Source organism: Tubulanus polymorphus, chromosome 2, assembly GCF_964204645.1.
Source record: "Tubulanus polymorphus chromosome 2, tnTubPoly1.2, whole genome shotgun sequence".
NCBI lineage: Eukaryota > Metazoa > Nemertea > Palaeonemertea > Tubulaniformes > Tubulanidae > Tubulanus > Tubulanus polymorphus.
The window spans coordinates 9,822,716-9,842,965 of NC_134026.1; the positions used below are offsets into that span (position 1 = coordinate 9,822,716).

Consider the following 20,250-nt stretch of genomic DNA (forward strand, 5'->3'; position numbering starts at 1 on the left):
CTTCTCCGGATATTAAACTCGGTTTAGCTCAAGGATTATTTCTTCGCGCTTTGAGAATTTGCGACCCCTCATTTCTACCCGATGAAATTCACCATATTAACCAATCTCTCAAAAAACTTGCCTACCCCGATTTCCTATTGAAAAAAGCTCTACTTAAAGCTCGTACTACGCATTTTAGAAATAACAACCTTAGAACTCCTACGTTGGCTACCGATAAACAGCCTATCATTGTACCGTATGTACCTTTCCTCGAGAATTCTAAAGTTTCTCTTCGGTCACTAAATAAACAACTTATCTCTAAATACAATAATAAACTTAGTAACATATTGATTAATAACAAACCGAAAACCGAATCCCTAAACTGTGGAATTTATAAAATACCTTGTAAAGTTTGCGACCAAGTATATATAGGAGAAACAGGTCGGAATCTTAATCAACGCATAAAAGAGCATAAATTAGATGTAAAAAACTTTAAACCTGAAAGCGGAGTTGCTAGTCATGTTTTTCAGACTTCACACAATTTTGATTTTGCTAATGCTGAATTAATTTACCCTTGCAGCGATAAAACTAGAAGACATATTTTGGAATCTGCATTAATTATTGAAAATTCGAACAACCTTGTAAACCTTAACAATGGTTTTTCACCCCATAATAAACTTATATCAAAATTCCTCTGTAAACTGGTTAAACTCAACACTTGATTTCCCCTTTGATTATTTGTTATTTGTTCTCTCATCAATTTCGTCTCTGACTTAACTTGTATTCACCTTTGTTTTAATTTAAGTGCCCCCTAGTTTGTCTTTCTTTTTACTACTGACTTTAAGTTTCATTTATATTCATACTCACTATTGTTGTTTATAATCACCCCTTAGTTTGCTTCCCTTTAATCTATTTTAGCGTGTAACTGTTTCTACGTTTCCTTTAGTTAGTATCATCTCTGATTACTTGAATTAGTCTCTTTGTCTCTGGATTGTATATATATATCTCATAATTTCTGTAGTATCTCATTATTCCTGAAGATGACTATTAGGATATAGTCGAAACGTTGAAATAAACTACTATCTCGAAGTTTCATTTTCGGACTTTTTATTATCATTGTGGGATTCTCTCCTCATAAGTCTTCAATACATTGATGGTCCAGACTATACACATTTTATTCTCTAGTTTAAGCATCGTGTGAAATATGACATTGGAAATGCCAAGAAGAGCTCAAATATAGCAAAAATCACTGAGTGAATGCCGTAAAAAGCCACATGTACTAAGGGGTACATAAAAATTCAAAATCACGAATCCTTACAATATCATCAATACGATTTAGAAGACACGTGATATTTCACCTCAATTCATCATTGTTAATTCATCACTTTGAATTGATATTGATCGGGGAACTGTGGAAATGAGTTCTTTAAGTTTTTATTTTTACCTCACATTCACCATAATCACTTTAAATTCTTAATTCTAATTTAGCGTTTATCTATCACTATGTATAACGATTATGAGTTAACAATATTAAGAAAGGTTTATCATGAAGGAGAAAATGACAAGCCTGAAAACGGGTTGTCGACAGTCGCCCGAACAAAGTTTAGACGGCAATGAATGAAATGGGATGAAACGATATTGAAATCGAAGTTAAGCAAGACTTTCAGAATAAAATGTTCCCTACGGTATTTCTTATCATTCTTTCAAATCTATTTTGGTTAGTCATATCAGAACTGTGTTAACGAGGTCCACCAGTACGCGGATCAAATCAATTTTATATGTGGATATGAAAACATCTTCGCGAGAAGGCCGTGTTATTTCTGTGAGCAATCGACGTTTTTAACCCAATGTTCGATAATTATGTCTTTATTGTACCCTATCTAATCATCACTACCGGGTAGATGAAAAAGACAGCAAGTCTGCCCTTTCACAGTGCACGAGATTCCTATGCCATACTGGTTTGAGGAAATGCCACCCGCTTTCCAAACCACATTGTTGTGTTTCGAGGAAAATTTATTAATTATCCCGGGATTAAAGTTGATCCGATCTGCATGGTGCATAGTTCAGGAAAAGCTAAACAAAGCTATAATACATTATGAGCAATCATTCCTGGCTTCATCACAAAAGCCCCAATTTAACAAATATTTTCGCTTTATGAAGCCATTATGTACATACGCAACATTTTGCATGCCGACAGATCACTGACATTCAGTTATTTTGACAAACATGTTATTTGCCAATGTAATATCGAAAAGCATAACTTTCTGTCTATGCCTTGCCTAGAACACAGGGCAAATCCAGGAAGAAAGACACTCTAAATATTTGGATGGATATATGAAAGCTGTGGGTACTGGAGTGTGTAATGGGTAGTGAAGCGTGATCTGTGTGCATTTGTGGCCAGCACACGAATCACATTGTTGGTCCAGGACTCGCGAGATTTTCAACAACACGGAAGTAACGTGTAATAAATGATGACTTGAATTGCATGACTACCTACCACCCCTCATTATTGTTGGAAAACTAAATGTTCGGCACTGACTAAAAATTTGTAATAACATTTTAGAAATGGCCAGAATTTTAACTTAGGTTCTATCTCATTTTTATTTTACAATTGCGATTGGTATAATTTTTTTTAAACGGCCGTTAAGGCTTCATGTTTTGTCTGCAATTCACTGCAAATAGTTACGCAACTACGCACATTTCAGTGTTTTTTGCAGCTGTACACTCAATCGGCACCGTTCGTGACTAGCTTCAGTGCGGAATTATCATTAATTAACATCGCCATATCACATCATCAACTTATATTGTGCCTTTAAACCCTAAAAGCCGAAATAATTGAAATGCACACACGATTTCTATCATTGAAAATTGAGAGAGTGGCCATGTTTGTGTTTGCTGCTTCGCGTAATCCCGCGCGGTGGTGCAACCACGCGGAGTGGGGCCGATACGTCCAGAATGTTTTCGAAGGGAAAACATAACTGCAAAGGAAAGAAACCTTAATTCCAGCAAAATAAGTACCAATTTCATGTACTCGGGTGCATTGTCAGAGCATTTTTCATCTTCCCAAAATAATTCTTAACTGATTCCTGCTAGCATGCACAGGTAGCCAGTGCGACTTTCATGTATTTTTAAGTGGACTTTTTATAACGGTCAATTGTGAGCGCAGAGCTCTGAATGAAGGATCTAGTAGACCTCCATCACTAGCCGAGGTTTACACTACCACTATTTAAACTGGCCTAAAGTGACCCATACCTGGAACGGGCCAGAACGCTACAGATAGTTATCACTGGCCCCAAAATATATCGACTGACCTAGTATTTTACCCTGAATGAAATTTGTATCTTAATGATACGTTTTTGTGAATACCCAGCTGTTATTTACTATTTGATGTTTTACAACTACCTGGACAGCAAACTTTTCCAAATTCTAGGACATTTTTAAAACAATTAGAACTGATACATCGTGTTTAGCAGGTATGTGCCTAAACAGTATTTAAGATAGGCCTATATGAATCTGCAATACATTAATTCTAGGCAATATAGAAATACTTAAAATTGAAAACTAAATTAAATCAGCTTGATGATGATTTAGTGATCAGTTTATTTCAAAAGAATTCATACCGCAGAGATTTAAATTACAAGTTTCTGTCCACATACAAAACTACTGGTCCATTCTAAATATTAGTACGGACTAGGTCTTAAATTAGGTCAGTTGGTCCTTTCTAAATTGGAACATTTTAGATGACAGTTTGAATGCTACGACCTTAGTTCAACTCTATTCCTCAGAGAAAATGCATGCAAAAACCTACCTCAGTTATTTCTTCAGCCACTTTTAATCTATTCGATCTTGATTCTAATTTGTATGATGACTGTTCTTTTAAAACGTTCACCATATCTTTCAGGACTCGTGAAGTTGCAGCTAAATCACCGCCGGACATGTCCATTCGGTTTGTTTTATTTCCTAATTCCTTGGCGATATTAGCCACAGGTTCGCCATTTTCAATCTACATATTAAAAGAGACCAAGTTAATTTCTACAGGACATTGGGGCATGTAAAATTTGGATTAGACATTTGCTGCAATTCGAGACTATGCAGTGGTTGACAACCGTGCCACGGTATATACCACATATGCAGGTATTCGCACAGTATCGCCACATAGTGAATCAGGCCTACAGCCAGGATTTTTCAAAGGCAAATTCTACACATGACACTAAACAGAAATTTCCTAGCATGCCCTTTGATCATCACACATTTGTGGCTTTTTCAACAAGACGTCACAGGCCTTTTCCTAAAATTTAAAAAAAAGGCAAGTGGAATAATTTATGGGTTCCTGTGAATCCCTCAAACCCCTTGGCAATCCAGGCCTACTGGGCAAGGTTCCTTCGGACTTCGTCATGGCTATAGGACAGGTATAGGATCAAAATGTAAATCGGCTCCTTCATGGCTGAGTGTTAATATCAGTAGCATTCTTATGATAATATAATCAAAGATCATGAGAGCTGGTGTGAAGAATTCCATAGGTTGATTACGGAATCCACGTTGAAAGGAATATTTCATGCGGAGGAATGTTATGATCTTGAATCTTCCGAGTGCCTCGAATATCTGAGTTTATCCTAGTCATCAGGTACCAGTGCTGGTTAAGAAAAATATTTCTTCGAGCACAGTAGGAAACATTCTATGGTCTTAATCACTGTAGACAAGTGCATAGGTCTAGTGAAAAGGCCCAGTTTCAATGTCCAGAGTTTGATGACATTTTAATAGGCTTAGATATTACAACTGGATTTAATAAATCAGATCAGTTATAACACAAGCCAGTCTAATCGAGGCTTGAACACACACAAGTTGATGCTCAGAAATGGCTTAAACTTAAAACCGATCTTAGGCAATTTTGCTGCATTTAACATTTGAACAACTTAAGACTATTCTTTAGATTCAAGACAAAATTGTGACTGAAATCTTAAATAGTCTTACAGGAACAAATAGATCTTAAAATGGGCTTCGTCTGGATTCTGCACAGTAATCTAACCTCCCCAACACATTAACGGTAGCATTCATATATTATCAAACTACATGTACACTTCTGGTATACATAAAAGCCATTACACCAAATGTAGTTCGGATTTCTTAACATTCAACGAAAAAGTTCTAAACTATACAAAACCTGCTGAGAAAGAAACTCGCAAAAATGTTCAGTTAAAAAAAGTATTTTTTACCATTGAATTGATTTCTTTAACCCACTGTGAAGTACATTTACTCAAATCTGGATTCTCACTCCATTTTACCGGATGTTCTTTGCATGTATGATGTGCTTCCCCTGCAATTGATAAATGAAAATGCATGGAGTGCATAAATATTTTAAACATCTCCATATTCTTATATTCTCTTAACAATTTGACTACTACTGATATATGGTCAATTGATCACATAGTAGGCGAATTCCTAGATAAAACTACCAATCGCTTTCATGTAATAGGATTCAAATTGAAGCTGTGAGCAAGGCCCAATTAAGTTAATGACTATGTTTCTATGAGCCATACATCTACTGGTATATACCTGTGAATCCAACAGGACAGTCATGTGCAGCAGTGTGTCCCGCTCTGGTCATCGGCCATGTGATACCACGCGCAGTAACTTCACGGCAGTATTGTGCGACGGGTTTTGGATTTACAGGTGTCGTTTTTGCAGTAGTTGTTCGAGATTCTGTAGTAGTGGTTGTTTGCGTAGATTTTGTAGTTGCAACAGTAGTAGATTCTAAAACCACAAAGGAAACATTTCAAATAATCAAATAGTGACTTCTGGTTTCAATCGTTAACTTTTCATGAAATGGCCTTCTGGGGGGAACTGCGTTTACAAATATAAAGCCGTTGAAGAGAAAATCAAATTGATCAGTGGAAATGAAATATGAACCATTTACATTAGTAAAATAATCCAAGGAAACTAAATGGAAAAAAAACTAAAATGGTAGTTCAGAGCTCCATGCTGAGTGCATCTGTCACCTTCAGTGACATGGTTACACTAATTATGACTCATGTAATAACGTGGAATTCCAAGCCTACTATTTGTCACCGTGTCAATGAATTAAGCTAGACAGTGGTGCCATCTACGCAAATCTACACTTAAGGCAAAGCACTCTCTATATGAACAACCCACGCAATATTTCTTAATATCAACGAGACAACCATGTGGACTTTGTCAAACAAATTGATTTCGAGATATTTGATATACGATTGCCAGCATAAGAACTGCTTTAATCACGTACTAACAATAATGACTGATTGGTATAATAGTGAAGCTGGCTGGTGATCACGTAGATATACATGTACAGGAAATTCTAATCAAGATGATTATAGCTCTCCCGCGCACATAAATAAACCACACCTACGAGCAACATGACACATTCCATTCTTTATCTAGGATGGTGCGCTGGTTAGAGCAGTTATCCACCGGTGCAACCCTCCAAATACATTATGTAGAGCCAATTACATAATGTGAAATTTAAACAAAATCTTAAATAACAAATTTACATCTTGAGAGTACATCAATTCATGTCCTTCAGCCCATCCCCTGTAATAATAGCTGCTACTTCTTTTTTACTTGTAACATTGCAATGTCGAAATGAAACATCGTCGATGGTAAACATGAATACCTAGCTAAGATAGTAAAAGAAGTCGCCGAACACATATGAAACGAAAAAAAAGAATGTTTCAATTCAAGAAGAGAGTTGTACTCGATTGAGATATTAATGCCATATCTTTTGCATATCTATATGAAAGATAATGAATGAATATAGACAGGCGACTTATGATATACATATTGATGATCTTATGAAATTTTTCCTACAGTGTTACAGTAAAACTCAGATGAATCTAGACCACCGCTATCAACTCCATATTGAAAATCTGATTTCAAAATGAAATGAAATTGGACTGTTGGACAAAATTCTTCACATTTTGCAGTCAAGACTTACATGGTTTACATTTATGTATATGTTTACTATCATACTGTATATACACCAGGAGAACTTTCTCCATAGGCAGCAATTAGTATCATTATATTGACTCTGAAATCGGGTTAACACGGCATACTTACTTCATAAACAGCCAGTAAACTACGGGGACCGAGAAAAATGAACATAATTGCCGATGATTGGTCTACAGGATGACGAAGACCCAGTGGTAGGCCGGTGTGTGCGCTTCCATTAGATGTTTTGTGATAACCTAAACTATGCGGCAACAACATCAGGGCAGAGTACCAAAAACAATATACAATATGGAGTTAGAGGGTATTAGTACTGGAATTCTTTTGATATGCACGATAATGATATACATATATAAATATGTATGTGGACTATGTGTATATCAACATATAAAACCATTCAGACAAAATAAAAATAATATTCTGATATAATTATTTCATAATGTCTGTTTATGAGATCTGCTAAACAAAAACGTTTTTCAGTCCGCGTTGATTTAAAAGATATCATAGTCATTAGAAAAATATTTTGAATTGAAATTCGCTAGTAGACTAGTAGTAGACAACAAAATTGTAAGATGTTGCTTTAAATTTCTTTGCTATGGCTTTAAACCGAAAATAAAGTAGGTCATAAACATGCGAATGTGGCACTTGACACCGGGTGGTTTTGCTATGAAATATTATGAGTTGTTTAAAAATCTATTATTTTACCTGTTGTTAAGATGAAGGTGATGACATAAACAAGATAAGCTATTTAGTTCAGTTAGAATAACCAAAACCCTAGAAGATGCTCAGTTATTAGTAGAGAATTTTTCAAGCATTAGTTCAGAGTCAAATAATCCAACTTTCAAGATTTCAAAGAGTCAGATTTGAATGTCAAGAGTCAAATTTGAATCTCACAATGACTGAGAGACTGAGGTCTTAAAATCCCTTTCACCAATTCAGATTTAAATCCGTATAAATCGTGTACAAACTCTTGGAGGTCGAACATTTCTTCGACCCAGTATTTACAGATTTGTCGGCAAGAATTAAAATTCCTTTTTAGCCCTAAATGCCTTCTTAAGAAAACAACTAAAGTACATTTTTCCATCAGATGTGAAACTATTGTTTAGTAGCGAAACATTCCTGGAAATCCGTCTGCAAGTATCCGGCACGCAAGCATTTATCATTATACAATTACAATAATCAGAAGATCAAGACTTTGCATATAAATAGATGCCAATTGAAGAGGAATCAAAGGACTAATCGATTACGACATAAAACATAACAACAATAGAGCAAAATTGCAAGCGACAAAAGGAGCGATATTTATATGCAGTTCTTATATATACAAGTTTTCAAAAACATGAGCATTTCAGTTTAGATAATTCAATGTTGAAACTTTGAAGATCACGGTCCAGTTTCTTGAAAAAGTTAAACCTTATGACGCTTGAGTTAGAATTGCTGCCTTCATTCAAAACTTGGAAGTAACCAATAGCTAACGACAACAAAACCTAAAGCTCAACTTCGTCGTAAAACCGGGCCCAGATCACATTTTCATGCCAAAAACGTTAGATAAGATGGGTTGATGGTAGTTTTCGGAAGAAGCATTTCCACATAATTTTGATGTGGTCGATGAACATGCACAGTAGTAGACTCTGCCTTACTTGGTACCGGTCAACTCGGTAGATCGCTTGAGTTGGTGAACCTTACTAAAATAGTTTTAAGAAAAACCAACCCGATTCTCAACTCTGTGAAATATTCACAGTCCCATCACTACGATGTAAGGCAGAATTTACCATATTAGCAACACAAAAAATGCAAAAGGTTAATAAACAGAAGCCGTGATCACTAAAGCAATTTTGGCCCGGGCCAATCATTCATGCTGGTGCCAAATGTTACTTGACTAGATATGTCAAACAAGGCCAGAGCCTAATCTAAGCAATTCTAGCAACACATTATTCCAAGAATTTGTTCGAGGAACTCATCACTTGCCACTGCATCGTTTTGATGGCAGTAACGAGTGAAAGTACTTTCTACAGATGAGCACAGGCCAAATTCGACTCGGTGTTTGATCAGGACCAAATCATCTACGTGGTATTGGCTAATGGCCGATTCAAGACAAGACACACCATGCAGGGCAAATGCATGATATTTTCTGACTAGAGGGACACACATATATCAGCATATTTCTTTTTAAGGTGACAAGTTAAAAAAGAACAACATACTACAATAGACACAGATTTACATATATACCTGTAGTGAGTGCTACAGTGGTCGGAATTTCAGCTGAAATTAGAGCAATTTCGAGAGCAAACTATTATAGAAGTATGTCATCAGGCAATAAAAAGAATACATGCAATTTCAAATATTGCATTCGCAGTTGAATAAGCGTGCCCTTTGACAGAAGTGACTGAAAGAAACATGAAGGATATATGTATATTGCCTACGAGGAATTAAAAAACAAAGATTTAATCGAGCATCACAGGAACACTTCCTGCATTTCATTTCTATTATCACTCGCCGGCTTGATAGAGGCCAGCTAAGTGCGGATTTTGATAAAACCCAGGGGCCGGTTCCATAGTCACGACTTAAGACCAAAAGTGGTCTTAAAACCTTAAGACTGGTCTTAAGTTGTTAGATTGGCTATAGAACTAAGTTTGCCTTAGACCGGTCTTAAGTCTATGCTCTGTCTATGGAACCGGCCCCAGGTCATTACTACTCACTGGTCAAACAACGCAAAGGCTTATGTACCATTACACAGAACATGATAATACCCAGAATTCTCAGATTCCCTGATTAATTTCATCAGGCCAGTTTATTTACTGTACTACCATATCATCTTGGAGGTTTGAATAATGTGACATATAAAAGCCAGGTTCATATCGCCTCGCAAATCATTCTCCCTCAAAAAGATCTGGAATGATCTGATGGCATTACGCAATTCAGCCATGACTTGAAACTCTACCTCAGTAGCAGAACAGACTAAATGCAATATCTTAATAGACTAGTTTCTAACACAAAATAATTTGAATGAAAAGTAGTCGATCAATTGAAAATTGTACTAGAAATGAATCTGATTGTGAGCATATCTATAGGAATTGCACACTAAAAGGGTATCAACTAGTACTTTCAAATAGTAGTGGTAGTCAGGTCTGCAACAACAGACAGGGGATAATGCACTAAAATCAGTTTTGCTCAACAGTAGAATAGTAAATAAAGCGCTATTTCTCATATTCTGATGTAAAAATTGGTATGCAACTGGTCTCGTGCGTTGACAGGGTTTGAGGGCAGGGTCTGAAACACGGCCACACGTCTGAAACACGGTCCCGGCCCCGGTCCCGGCCGCGGCCGCACACGTCTTAAACACGGCCGCGGCCGCTCTTTTATTCGTTTAAATGGTCAAATGAAAGAAAAAAGAGATTTTCTACTATCTATCTCTCTCTATATAGACTATTTCACTTTTGAACGGTTAAGCTTCAATCGACTCTGTCATTTTGGCCCAAACCAGATGCCTATCTATCTACCCTTTTGCTTTGCGAGGAGCTATAATCAAATTTTGATAAAATAATACATTTAGTTAGTATGAGTTTTTTATGTAGTGGCTATAATATCAATGGGAAGGCAGGAATCTGGGCCCCAAGACCACCCCCTAAATCTGCCACTGGAAAAAAGGTTTCATGGAGAATCAGATGACACTATAGACAAGAGGCTATATATTGACATAACATGCTAAACCTAAGATCCATAAACTTAAGATCCCCAAATAGGGCCTATACTTATTTTATCATACTTGAATGAATCCTTAATATTACGTTTGCCAGACTGGCGGAGATGTTTTGCAGTCTTTTGGGTTTGTTTGCGTGAAAGTAAGATTTAAGCAAAATCACCCTAAAAGGTTTGAATGCATTTCTATTTATTAAATGTTACATAGTTTACAAATTAGCAAGTCGCCTTAAAATCAAGATTGTTGATTTTCTCTAAAAGTTAGTTTTATCTATCTCCAGGTGACCACTCTTGATTCGCCAAGACAACAGTCTGTTTTAAGCGATTTTATTCAACCAAGAAACCCCTGAGATAACGCTCCGCGTTATAGCATTATACAAGTTCCACACGTAATTTACAGGCTCCTTTCATTAATTTTTCAAATTTTTTATGCATACATGCAGTATTTATGTTAATCTGACCATGGTAGTTGACAGACCGCACATAGAAGCGGCTCAATATTTCAGGGGCCTTAGGCTTTTTTTTGGTTCTTAGGTTAAGTAAAGACCTGCATTGAGAGTGCATTACTTTGCGCCAACAAATCAACTTTTCTACCTTAAATGTATCACCCACACGATACCCGAAAAGCTCGTATGGATAATTTACTTTGGGGAAACTGAGTTATTTACCTCCTTTGACTGGTGATTCTAATTTGGGTGAGAGTATGTTTTGTTGCCTGTTTTTTTTTTGTTGTTGAATATTATGTATTGATCACTAGTTGATAATTGTGGGATAAAATGAACACTATTGTTTGTTTGTCCACTTTCTGAAAATCATAGCAGATAGGCATCTGGTTTGGGGCAAAAAGACATTGAAGCTTAAACCGTTCAAAGTTGAAATAGTTTATATTTGGACTTTTGATAGATAGTAGAAAATCTCTTTCTTCTTTCATTTGACCATTTAAATGAAAACAAAGAGCGGCCGCGGCCGTGTTTTAGACGTGTGTGGCCGCGGCCGGGACTGGGGCTGGGACCGTGTTTCAGACGTGTGGCCGCGGCCGGGGCCGGGGCCGGGGCCGTGTTTCAGACCCTACCAAATACTTTACTTCAATTTCATCAAAAACATTATATCCAAAGAGAGAATTCAGAAAATTATTGTCGCTGCAGTCACTGCACTTACAACGCCATTGCAAAGCTTGTATATAGGCTCTTAGCTGTGAGAATTTCACGCTTGTCGCCCACGCATGTTGGACAAGGGCACATGCAAATACCCTTCCCATATCGGTACACGTTTAGTGGAGAAAATGAGATTTTCTTCCTTCTACACGATATTTTGGGTAAAAATATGAATGAAGTCATCATTCTTTTTAATCCATAATTAATCTCTGTTCTGTCACATAAAGTGGCGCGAACATTTTGATTAAGGTAGAATAGAATCTCAGAAAGATAGAATCGAATAAAATAGAATCTAATGGAAAAACTAACAGATAAATCATACACTATTTGCGTTTTTTTTTTCCAACCGAATTGCATAATCGGTTTATATCGATTACGGGTATTCGTGCCAGTCAGTCACTTAGACATTGGTGTAATTCAATGATTACTCCAAGCTTAGACTATGAAACGGCGCGGCCATATCTCATCAATTGTAGGCTTTATAATCGATGATTTTAATACACAGCCGATGACTCACCAACGGTGGAGAGCAAACATGATTTGCGATAAAGGCAAAAAAAACTATAGCGTGTAGTAATCTTGTAAATATACCGACATCAGGCAAGAGATCTATACTTTCGCAAACTTTTAAAAACATTTTACAAGCATAGCGATGTGCTCTGAAAATATAATCTATACACCATTTGTCCTGACTGACGTAGACCACAGGAGAGCCGAATACAAATAACAATATTTAAAGTGATCTTTGTTTGGTTACCAAATAAAATACGCTTCATATGTATAATGGTACACACCACCAAATATAACTAAGGAGTTACGCACTATGCATTATGAAAATAAGTTCAATTTCGAGGTTACAAAATTTCATGTAACTTTCCATAATTGAGGATTTTTTAAAGCTATCCTATGATGTTTTCACACAATTGCTTGAGACGCAGACATTTGAGCTAGAAAAGTTTGCGCTGAACTTCTGCCACTTTATCAGGTGGCGAGGAAGCCGTTCTGAATATCGAGACACAACAATCAATACAAAACTCTCCAGTATGTTTCTTTACCAACACAAGGAGCACAAAAGAAAGGGTCTACAGACCCCATTTTGACTGATTATCCCAAGAAAAAGTTTGTAAACTTAACTGGTCACCTGCACCTTTCTCATACACAGGTATCAATCTAAGGCCTGGGACCAACCCTTCAGATCTCACCATTGCATTAATGGGAATCACTCAAAAATTGTGGTAATGAATTCATCCCGTCAAGAGGGTGCGAATATAGGTAAGGCATAACCCATTTGCAGACAATTGCAAGGGTTCGGGAGACCTCCAAAGATGCATTTACCAAAAACATGTTTAAGTGAATCCATCATATAAAAAGTCACTGGAATGTGTGGGACAATTTTCTTTGACGATAAATAGTGTAACTTTGGATTTTCTGGGTATGGGCCTGCAATGTCTGGTGTTATAGTCCGTCTGTTAAAAAAATGTTCGAGGTAAGGTAGGATCTCGAACATAGGTGAGAATAGAAGATTGTGATAGGCCTAAATATCCAATGTGTCTGAAGCGGTGGGTCCACGCTGAAGATTGATACCAGTCCTGCTTTTATGCCAGGGAGAGGTAGAGATAAGGAATATTGTGCCACAGCCTACCACCTCCCAGAACATTGCAGATTACAACAAGACAATGATTAGCTTTATGTTAAGGAAATCAAAAACATACCTGATCGGCACTGGTAATGCACCTCTAAGTATTTATAAGTATCTGAACATGGATCTCTAAATATGTCATTGTTCACTTTAAAAGTACAAGTCGGTTTTCCAGCACATCTGTAGCATGGATAAAAAGAACAGATTTCAAAATTAGGAGAGCATGCATTGGAGTGGCGGGCAGGCGTGCGTTGGTTTTCTCCACGCCTTGCGACGCGCCAACGGAAAATGACCATTGGCGCCTCTCTCTTTGCTTTGTCGAGATATCTTCCACAGAACACGAATAGCTTGAATGTTCGAGAGTGAAAAGTACTGCACAATACCGCCCTGCCCTCTCAGCATATTTATGTACTACATGTTCTCTCCCCTCAGATAACTGTGTAAATACACAATTTTTAAAAAAGACGAACCTTAGCTCATGTTGGTAACATATGTTCAGACATATAAACCAAACAGATACCACATAAATTTTGAGTTTATTGACATCCTACAAATAGATTTGGGAGCCAGTTTGAGAACTTAAAACATGAGAGCCCCACGATTAATTTCAATGAGGAACATTTCATTCAAAATGAAAGAAACGGTTCAAATTAAACAGTAATCCAACAGTAAACCCTAAGTAACATCTTTGACATTTCTGTAAACATTTAACAAATCAAATATTCAACATCGAGTATTAACAAACTAATGATATCCAGCCATATATATATTGTACAAATATTGTTGAAATAATGATGTTGTAATGATGTGTCCTTGTTGTAAATTTTATATGTGGCAAATAAATATATTATTATGAAATAGAGACCACCCCCCCCCCCCCCAGTTACCATCTTTGTGTATTTTAGATTAAGACACAATCTATAGAATTAAACATGTAAAGTAATCAATTCTATTCTCATGACTCCAAAATTGGGCTTTTTTATTTGTATTGTATTAATTTTATAGAATCACTAATTTGTTAAGCACAGTCATAACAAATTAGATAGGGCCTAAGTCTCAAATCAGACTAAAAAATTGGGCCCCACACAGGTGAAACCAAGTTAAGCGAATGTTGATCCTTCAAAACACTCTTACAACTAAAGACTACCACAGAGCAAGCAAACTCGGCTATAGCCCTCCAGTTTAACAGGTTCAGGGGCAGCCAGGGGTTTTTCTAGACAGTGCCTTTAAGGGCCCCTTTTTCGCGCTGACAAGGTAACCGTCGAAAAGATACTAAAAGATGAGGGCAGCGTAAAAATCTATTTGGCACCTTCTGAGGGCTTCCTAGGATCTGTTGATAATATAGCATTTTCTTTAGGCTATATATGATGTACCATTCAATTCTAGATGCAATAAAGGGCAGTCTTGATGGACCCCAGTCTGTCAATCTCTTTGACTGTAATTTCACTCAAAAATTCCACTATAATCGTGTTCTGTCAAAAATATTTTCTCGCTACAGGTCAAACTAAGAGGCGATGATCATCCTATGCAGATCGATTAGTAGTTAAATAAGGGGAAGGGTTGATCTAATCATCAAACACACGCGCGACAATTTAGCCTAGATTCAGATTATGTAGTAACAACATGCTGAAATTATAAATCATTAGTTAACAAATGCAATTATAATATATGCATGGAAAACAATTTGTGGTTAGTTTTTTTTTAAAACCCCATGCAATTCGAATATAACTTCTACGAGTCATATAGTTGGTTGCATGCTTTGGTGCGTGTCAAAACGTAACATGAGAATAAAAATATTAAGAACGCAGAAATTCATAATATGATAAAACCAGTATCTTATTTAAACAGGTAACAAATCTAAAATCAAGCCTGCCACATTCCAATTCCAAGTAGAAACATTTCGACATACACATTTCGCTCGATGGCCCGGCACACTTTCTTCAATATTCAGCCCTATTATTTCATTGCAGCATTTTGAGATATAAATCAACCCGGCTTTGTAAGTTTTAGAAATCTTTCAGCGAAAATGACTTCCGTCGGCTTATGCAACAGTCGAAAACATGTTTACCACAGAAAACTGTTTTTGTGTTTGCATTCGTCATAAGAAACAACTAGCAATGATGTTTCTCTTGTTATAGACGAAAGAAAACATCGTTGATTTCATTCACTTTAGCCAAGATTTTCAGAATTTCGATTCTTATTACCACTATTCTCAAGTCAGGTCATGTCGCACTACGGAGTAGGGGGGATTTTCAAATAACATCGTTGGGATTTAACGCATGCGGACTCTGGAACACCTTACCTCCGGGCCGCAAACACTGATATTCAACCTCGAGATACTTATAAGTATCGTCACACGGTTCACCAAATAAATCGTTGTCAGCGGGAATTTCGCAAAAAGTCTTATCTGAGCACCTACGGAGAGGTTCAGATAAGTCAGTATCAGGAGGCTGCGAATTTTGATATCGAAACTAGGGACTTCGCGAGCAATTTTAAACCAGAGGACGGGTAGTAATACATGATTCATTAAGACCTGTCTAATCCAAGAAATAGTTTAAAATGTTCATCTTTTCTTAACAATATTTTTTCAAACGATTTTGAAATCAAAATAGTCTAAAACTGGGCAGGTAGTGGGTGGATAGCCTATCATACAGGTAAACCAAAGTTTCAAAACTTTTTGAAAGCGGTTGACTCCCTGTAGATTTAAAATAGCTATTCACAACAGTGAGAAGAAATTATTTCTTTTTCAATTAAAAACATAAAAATTGCTTTTCTCTTTAATTCCAGTAGATAAATAAGGCCTATGGATACTTTCGAATTAATCGAATAATTCTCATAAAAAATGATTGGTTGAACACAAGTACAAATATGATAAAGTTATACAAGGGATATTGGGTCCAGATTTTTCACCATTTTCTCATACATCATAGTAGGGCCTACATGTATTTTATATGGTTTTGAAATGAATACCTGCACTGGCACTTTCTAGCGAGTGCTATTTGGCTGGAATGTTTACATTACATTCCGCAATACAGTGTCTAGAAGCAGTGAGTCTAATAAATTTCATATCAGCAAGGTTTCGTTTCTATTTCAAATGAAAAATGTTGAAAACACACGGCCCAGATACTAGCGAAGTATATAGGCCCCTAACTGTATAGTTTAGGCTATAGGTAAGGACAAGGGAAGTGGACCAGACTAAAAATTGGTTAAGCCAACCTAAGAACTTAGGACAAGTATCAAGATTTATGACACTTCAAGTACTTAGTCTTGACACTGTGGGACTATACCACGTTTTTGCCGAACTCCATATTTTTGTACCTTGAAGAAGGCCTTTCTCTGAAAAAAGTTACACCCGGTATGCAATAATACTTCATGGAAAACCTTGTGAATAAGATGTCATATAAAAAAGCTGACGATGCTGTAGTAGTATTTTTCAAGGGGAGAGGGGAGAGGAAAAGCATCGAAGGATTATATTGAAGACAAGACCTCGGTGGAATAGTTGAAATTTACAACGGATACCGGCATAATAAATATCAGGGATATTAGATATTCAACAAAACCCACTACCCCAGGTACTCAGCATTCGAGTTAGATAATCAATCATAACATTATTAAAAATTAAACGATTATAATTGCATTAAATACGAAGTGAAATATATAATTGTGAAATAACTGTCGTTATCAGAACGATGATTACAATTAAACAGTCAGTCATAAACGATGAATGCTGGCAGTTTGAAAAGAACTCAATTAAAATGCATGTGATAACTTTGTGATGATGAAATTGGCGATTAACGCCGTGAATTTTCTATTCAGCCATAATTCAAAACTTAAATTGAAATTGCTTAACCCTCATGTGATATTAACCATTTAGGATAGAAATCAAATTTCATCAATGTTAGCAAGAGCCTCGGGACTGCGAATAGGCCCATAGGAAAATTCCCCAATGAAACAGTCCTTTTTTAATGATTTACACGATCAATATGAAGGTTGAAAGTTGAATGTTGAAAGGGGATTCCTTGACGTGGGTTCGAACCCCACACCCTACCTCACTCATGGCTGCCGGCGATTACTTTATCTAGGTCAAATTCCCCCCAAGCTATGGTACTTATAGGCCTAGCTAAGATTTCCCTGATCAACGTACGATATTGAATTAAATTGGGCCTAAACGTTGAAAATTAAGCTTAAAATGTTCAGGTCAATCAGCCGCTATCCATCACAATAACTCATTACTTTAGGTCTAGGCCTACAATGAAATTATCAGCATTTACAGAACATAGAGGGGTAGTAGATTTAGTTAACAAGGGCTGATGATTCTCATAGGGGCAGAAATGAATGACAGGAGTGCGGCCGCCACTTTAAAACCCCTTGCCAAGAACACCGAGAAAACATCTGAATGACTGGCGTTTTAAAGATTATAGGCCTACAAGAAACCAATACATCCCAAATACGGTATGAAGTCCTAGGCCCAATATAAAGCATTAAGCATTAACGTTTCTTTGCCCCTACCTGGAATGAACAACGTTCAGTGAACTATGAGACATGCACATAGTGCTCCAGCCTTCAGTTATTCCACGCGGGTTGCATATTGCTAAAGTAAAGCGTCCGTAGACGGCCCGTTCGATGTGTATAATCCCGCTGTCTTTGCGGCAGTCCAATGTTAATACGTCACGTTCACACACGTACACCTCGGTACTTTCACCTGGATAAAAAAAGGTATCGCATTAAGTTGAGTAAAATAATGATAGTAATTGACAATTATATAAATCAGCAGTCTTCAAATGTGTTTGTTCTAGTGGTATCACGATCCAAGGGAAAGGCGCAGGGTGCATCAAGTTGCCCTGAAATTTCACCGGAAAATGAATATTAAGCTGCTAGGCCTACCCACAAAAGTGTAAATTTATCTCTAAGCTTGTTCTCTGTATTGAGTGATGTTTTCTGATGAGCTTTCTTTCACGGTGCTTTTAATTTTGCCATATTTTGGGGGTGCACCGCAACGAGTCAGACCCTAGATCCGGCCCTGTATTCAGTCATCTCCCCTGAGATGTAACACCTAAGCTGCTACTAGGTGCTCAGCAATCCATTCAGGCCAGGAACCCACAGGCTCAGAGGTGGAGAGAGGCAATGAGGATAAGCGTGTTGCTCAGGAACATTACAGTGCTGTTCAAGCATCCATGACCTGGTAGCCCATAGGCCTCCCTAGTCAAATGCTCTAGGCCTATAACCACTGGCTCCACTGAATAAAACACTCCTATCCGACAAGAATTTACGAAGACAGAGGCCTGAAATCGAAACCTTGGCGGTACAACTGGCCACCTTAAGTCCGAAAACGAAACTGCTTACCTCTTTTAAATCTTCCACGATTGATGAAATTTCTTAGTTTACCACCAGTGACTAATGATATTAATAAACAGCTAACCAACAATATTATTCCCTTCATTGTGTTTTAGCCTATCTATAAACTATCCTCATCAGGTAATATGCACATTTTCATGATCTACAAATAAAAATAGTTGTTCAAAATTATAATAGGCTACAAGCCATGACAGATAGGGTCTATTTAATATCTATTTCAATTTTGCTTGTCCAGTGGCCTAGCTCAGTCAGTTTTTAGTGGTACATACCTGGGGTCTTTATAGGACCAACATGGAGATAGGCAGCAGAACTAAAACATCGAATTTTAATTCATTTTACACTGTAGGCTATTGAAGGATTGCCAAAAAGCCTTCTTTGAAGGGGTTGAAAAAGGAAAAGTGAATAGGCTAATTTGAATGTTTAATAAAGTTTTCATGCCTATGTACATTAATTTTTGATGATTTGAAAAAACTTCCAATTGGTGTAGGCATGGTTTTTTTAAACCAAGACCTACTTTAGCCTGTTAGGGTCATAGGCCTATCACGTAATGAACCACCAAAACTGGCTACACGTATAGGCCACACGATGTCCTCCCAAGCAAAGTTGAAAGACATTAGGGCTTTAGAGCAAAATCCTTTTGCCTACAATTCTGCTCCAAGTCAGTGTTGGATTCATCACGAGTAGTTGTTGATTGACATTTTTATCAATGACTATGACAATATAACAACAGCCTAACTTTTAACAAAGCGGCATAAATAACGTTAACTAAAAATGATGCCGCATCGGCAAGATATAATAACCAATTTCTAAAAGTAAATTTGCTTAAGGAAAGGCAGCCTGTTAAGAAGTGAAGATTTTTAAACTTGCACGGTGTGTAGCGTACGTAGTAGGGCCTACTACTGTTGGTTGTATGTTGTAGGCCTATTTAAAAATAAATTCAGGACCATTCAGAGTTACATACCAAATAAACAGCCAACTTAACCTCCATATATTTTCTGTTCAAGTTATTCCTTCGATATTTGGAGAGTGAGCTGGAATACACGACCTAAAAGCTTTTATTTTTCTAACTACGGAAACCCTTTCACTTCGTGATGAACGGTGTTCAATGCGAGTGTGTCACAATTAGTTGTGATGTGATACGTAAGGTGGCGGCACCTGCTAGTGACGAGTATTTAGTATGCACACTGCTGGCGGGCTGTCTCCAATCACGTACGGCATTGAAAAATAACTTCATAAACAATTTTCAGTAGTTTCATTTTCTAGTGTAGCTTTATTCTTCTAGTGACCAAACAATTTAAATAGTTTATTTTTCTTATAAGACTTTCCTCTTTTATGGTACGATAACCACACTCAAACGTGGTGAACAGATGATAAGATAAAAACCCACTATTCAAAAATTAAAAGAAATCTAAAATCGAGAATTTATTTATTGAAACAATCTAAAGT

At 37.0% G+C, this 20,250-nt stretch overlaps 1 protein-coding gene across 11 annotated transcripts in view; it reads right to left on the reverse strand.

Annotated features, from left to right (window-relative positions):
* Positions 1–19,934, reverse strand: part of LOC141899744 (adhesion G protein-coupled receptor L3-like) — a 43,901-nt gene extending 23,967 nt beyond the window's left edge. For 6 of the 11 annotated variants that reach the window (XM_074786237.1, XM_074786235.1, XM_074786231.1 and 3 more), the window contains exons 1-9: positions 19,766–19,933; positions 19,074–19,114; positions 18,793–18,946; positions 17,959–18,151; positions 13,523–13,629; positions 9,187–9,219; positions 5,533–5,730; positions 5,193–5,293; positions 3,788–3,982 (exon numbers count right to left, since the gene is read on the reverse strand). In XM_074786237.1, coding sequence (XP_074642338.1) covers positions 3,788–3,982; positions 5,193–5,293; positions 5,533–5,730; positions 9,187–9,219; positions 13,523–13,629; positions 17,959–18,151; positions 18,793–18,889 — 924 coding nt within the window. In that variant the 5' untranslated portion in view covers positions 18,890–18,946; positions 19,074–19,114; positions 19,766–19,933. Of the gene's footprint in view, positions 1–3,787; positions 3,983–5,192; positions 5,294–5,532; positions 5,731–5,893; positions 5,989–9,186; positions 9,220–13,522; positions 13,630–17,958; positions 18,152–18,792; positions 18,947–19,073; positions 19,115–19,765 lie in introns of those variants that run through there. The other 5 variants (XM_074786240.1, XM_074786239.1, XM_074786230.1 and 2 more) reach the window with 4 other exon arrangements.
* Between the last annotated feature and the right edge of the window lie 316 nt (positions 19,935–20,250).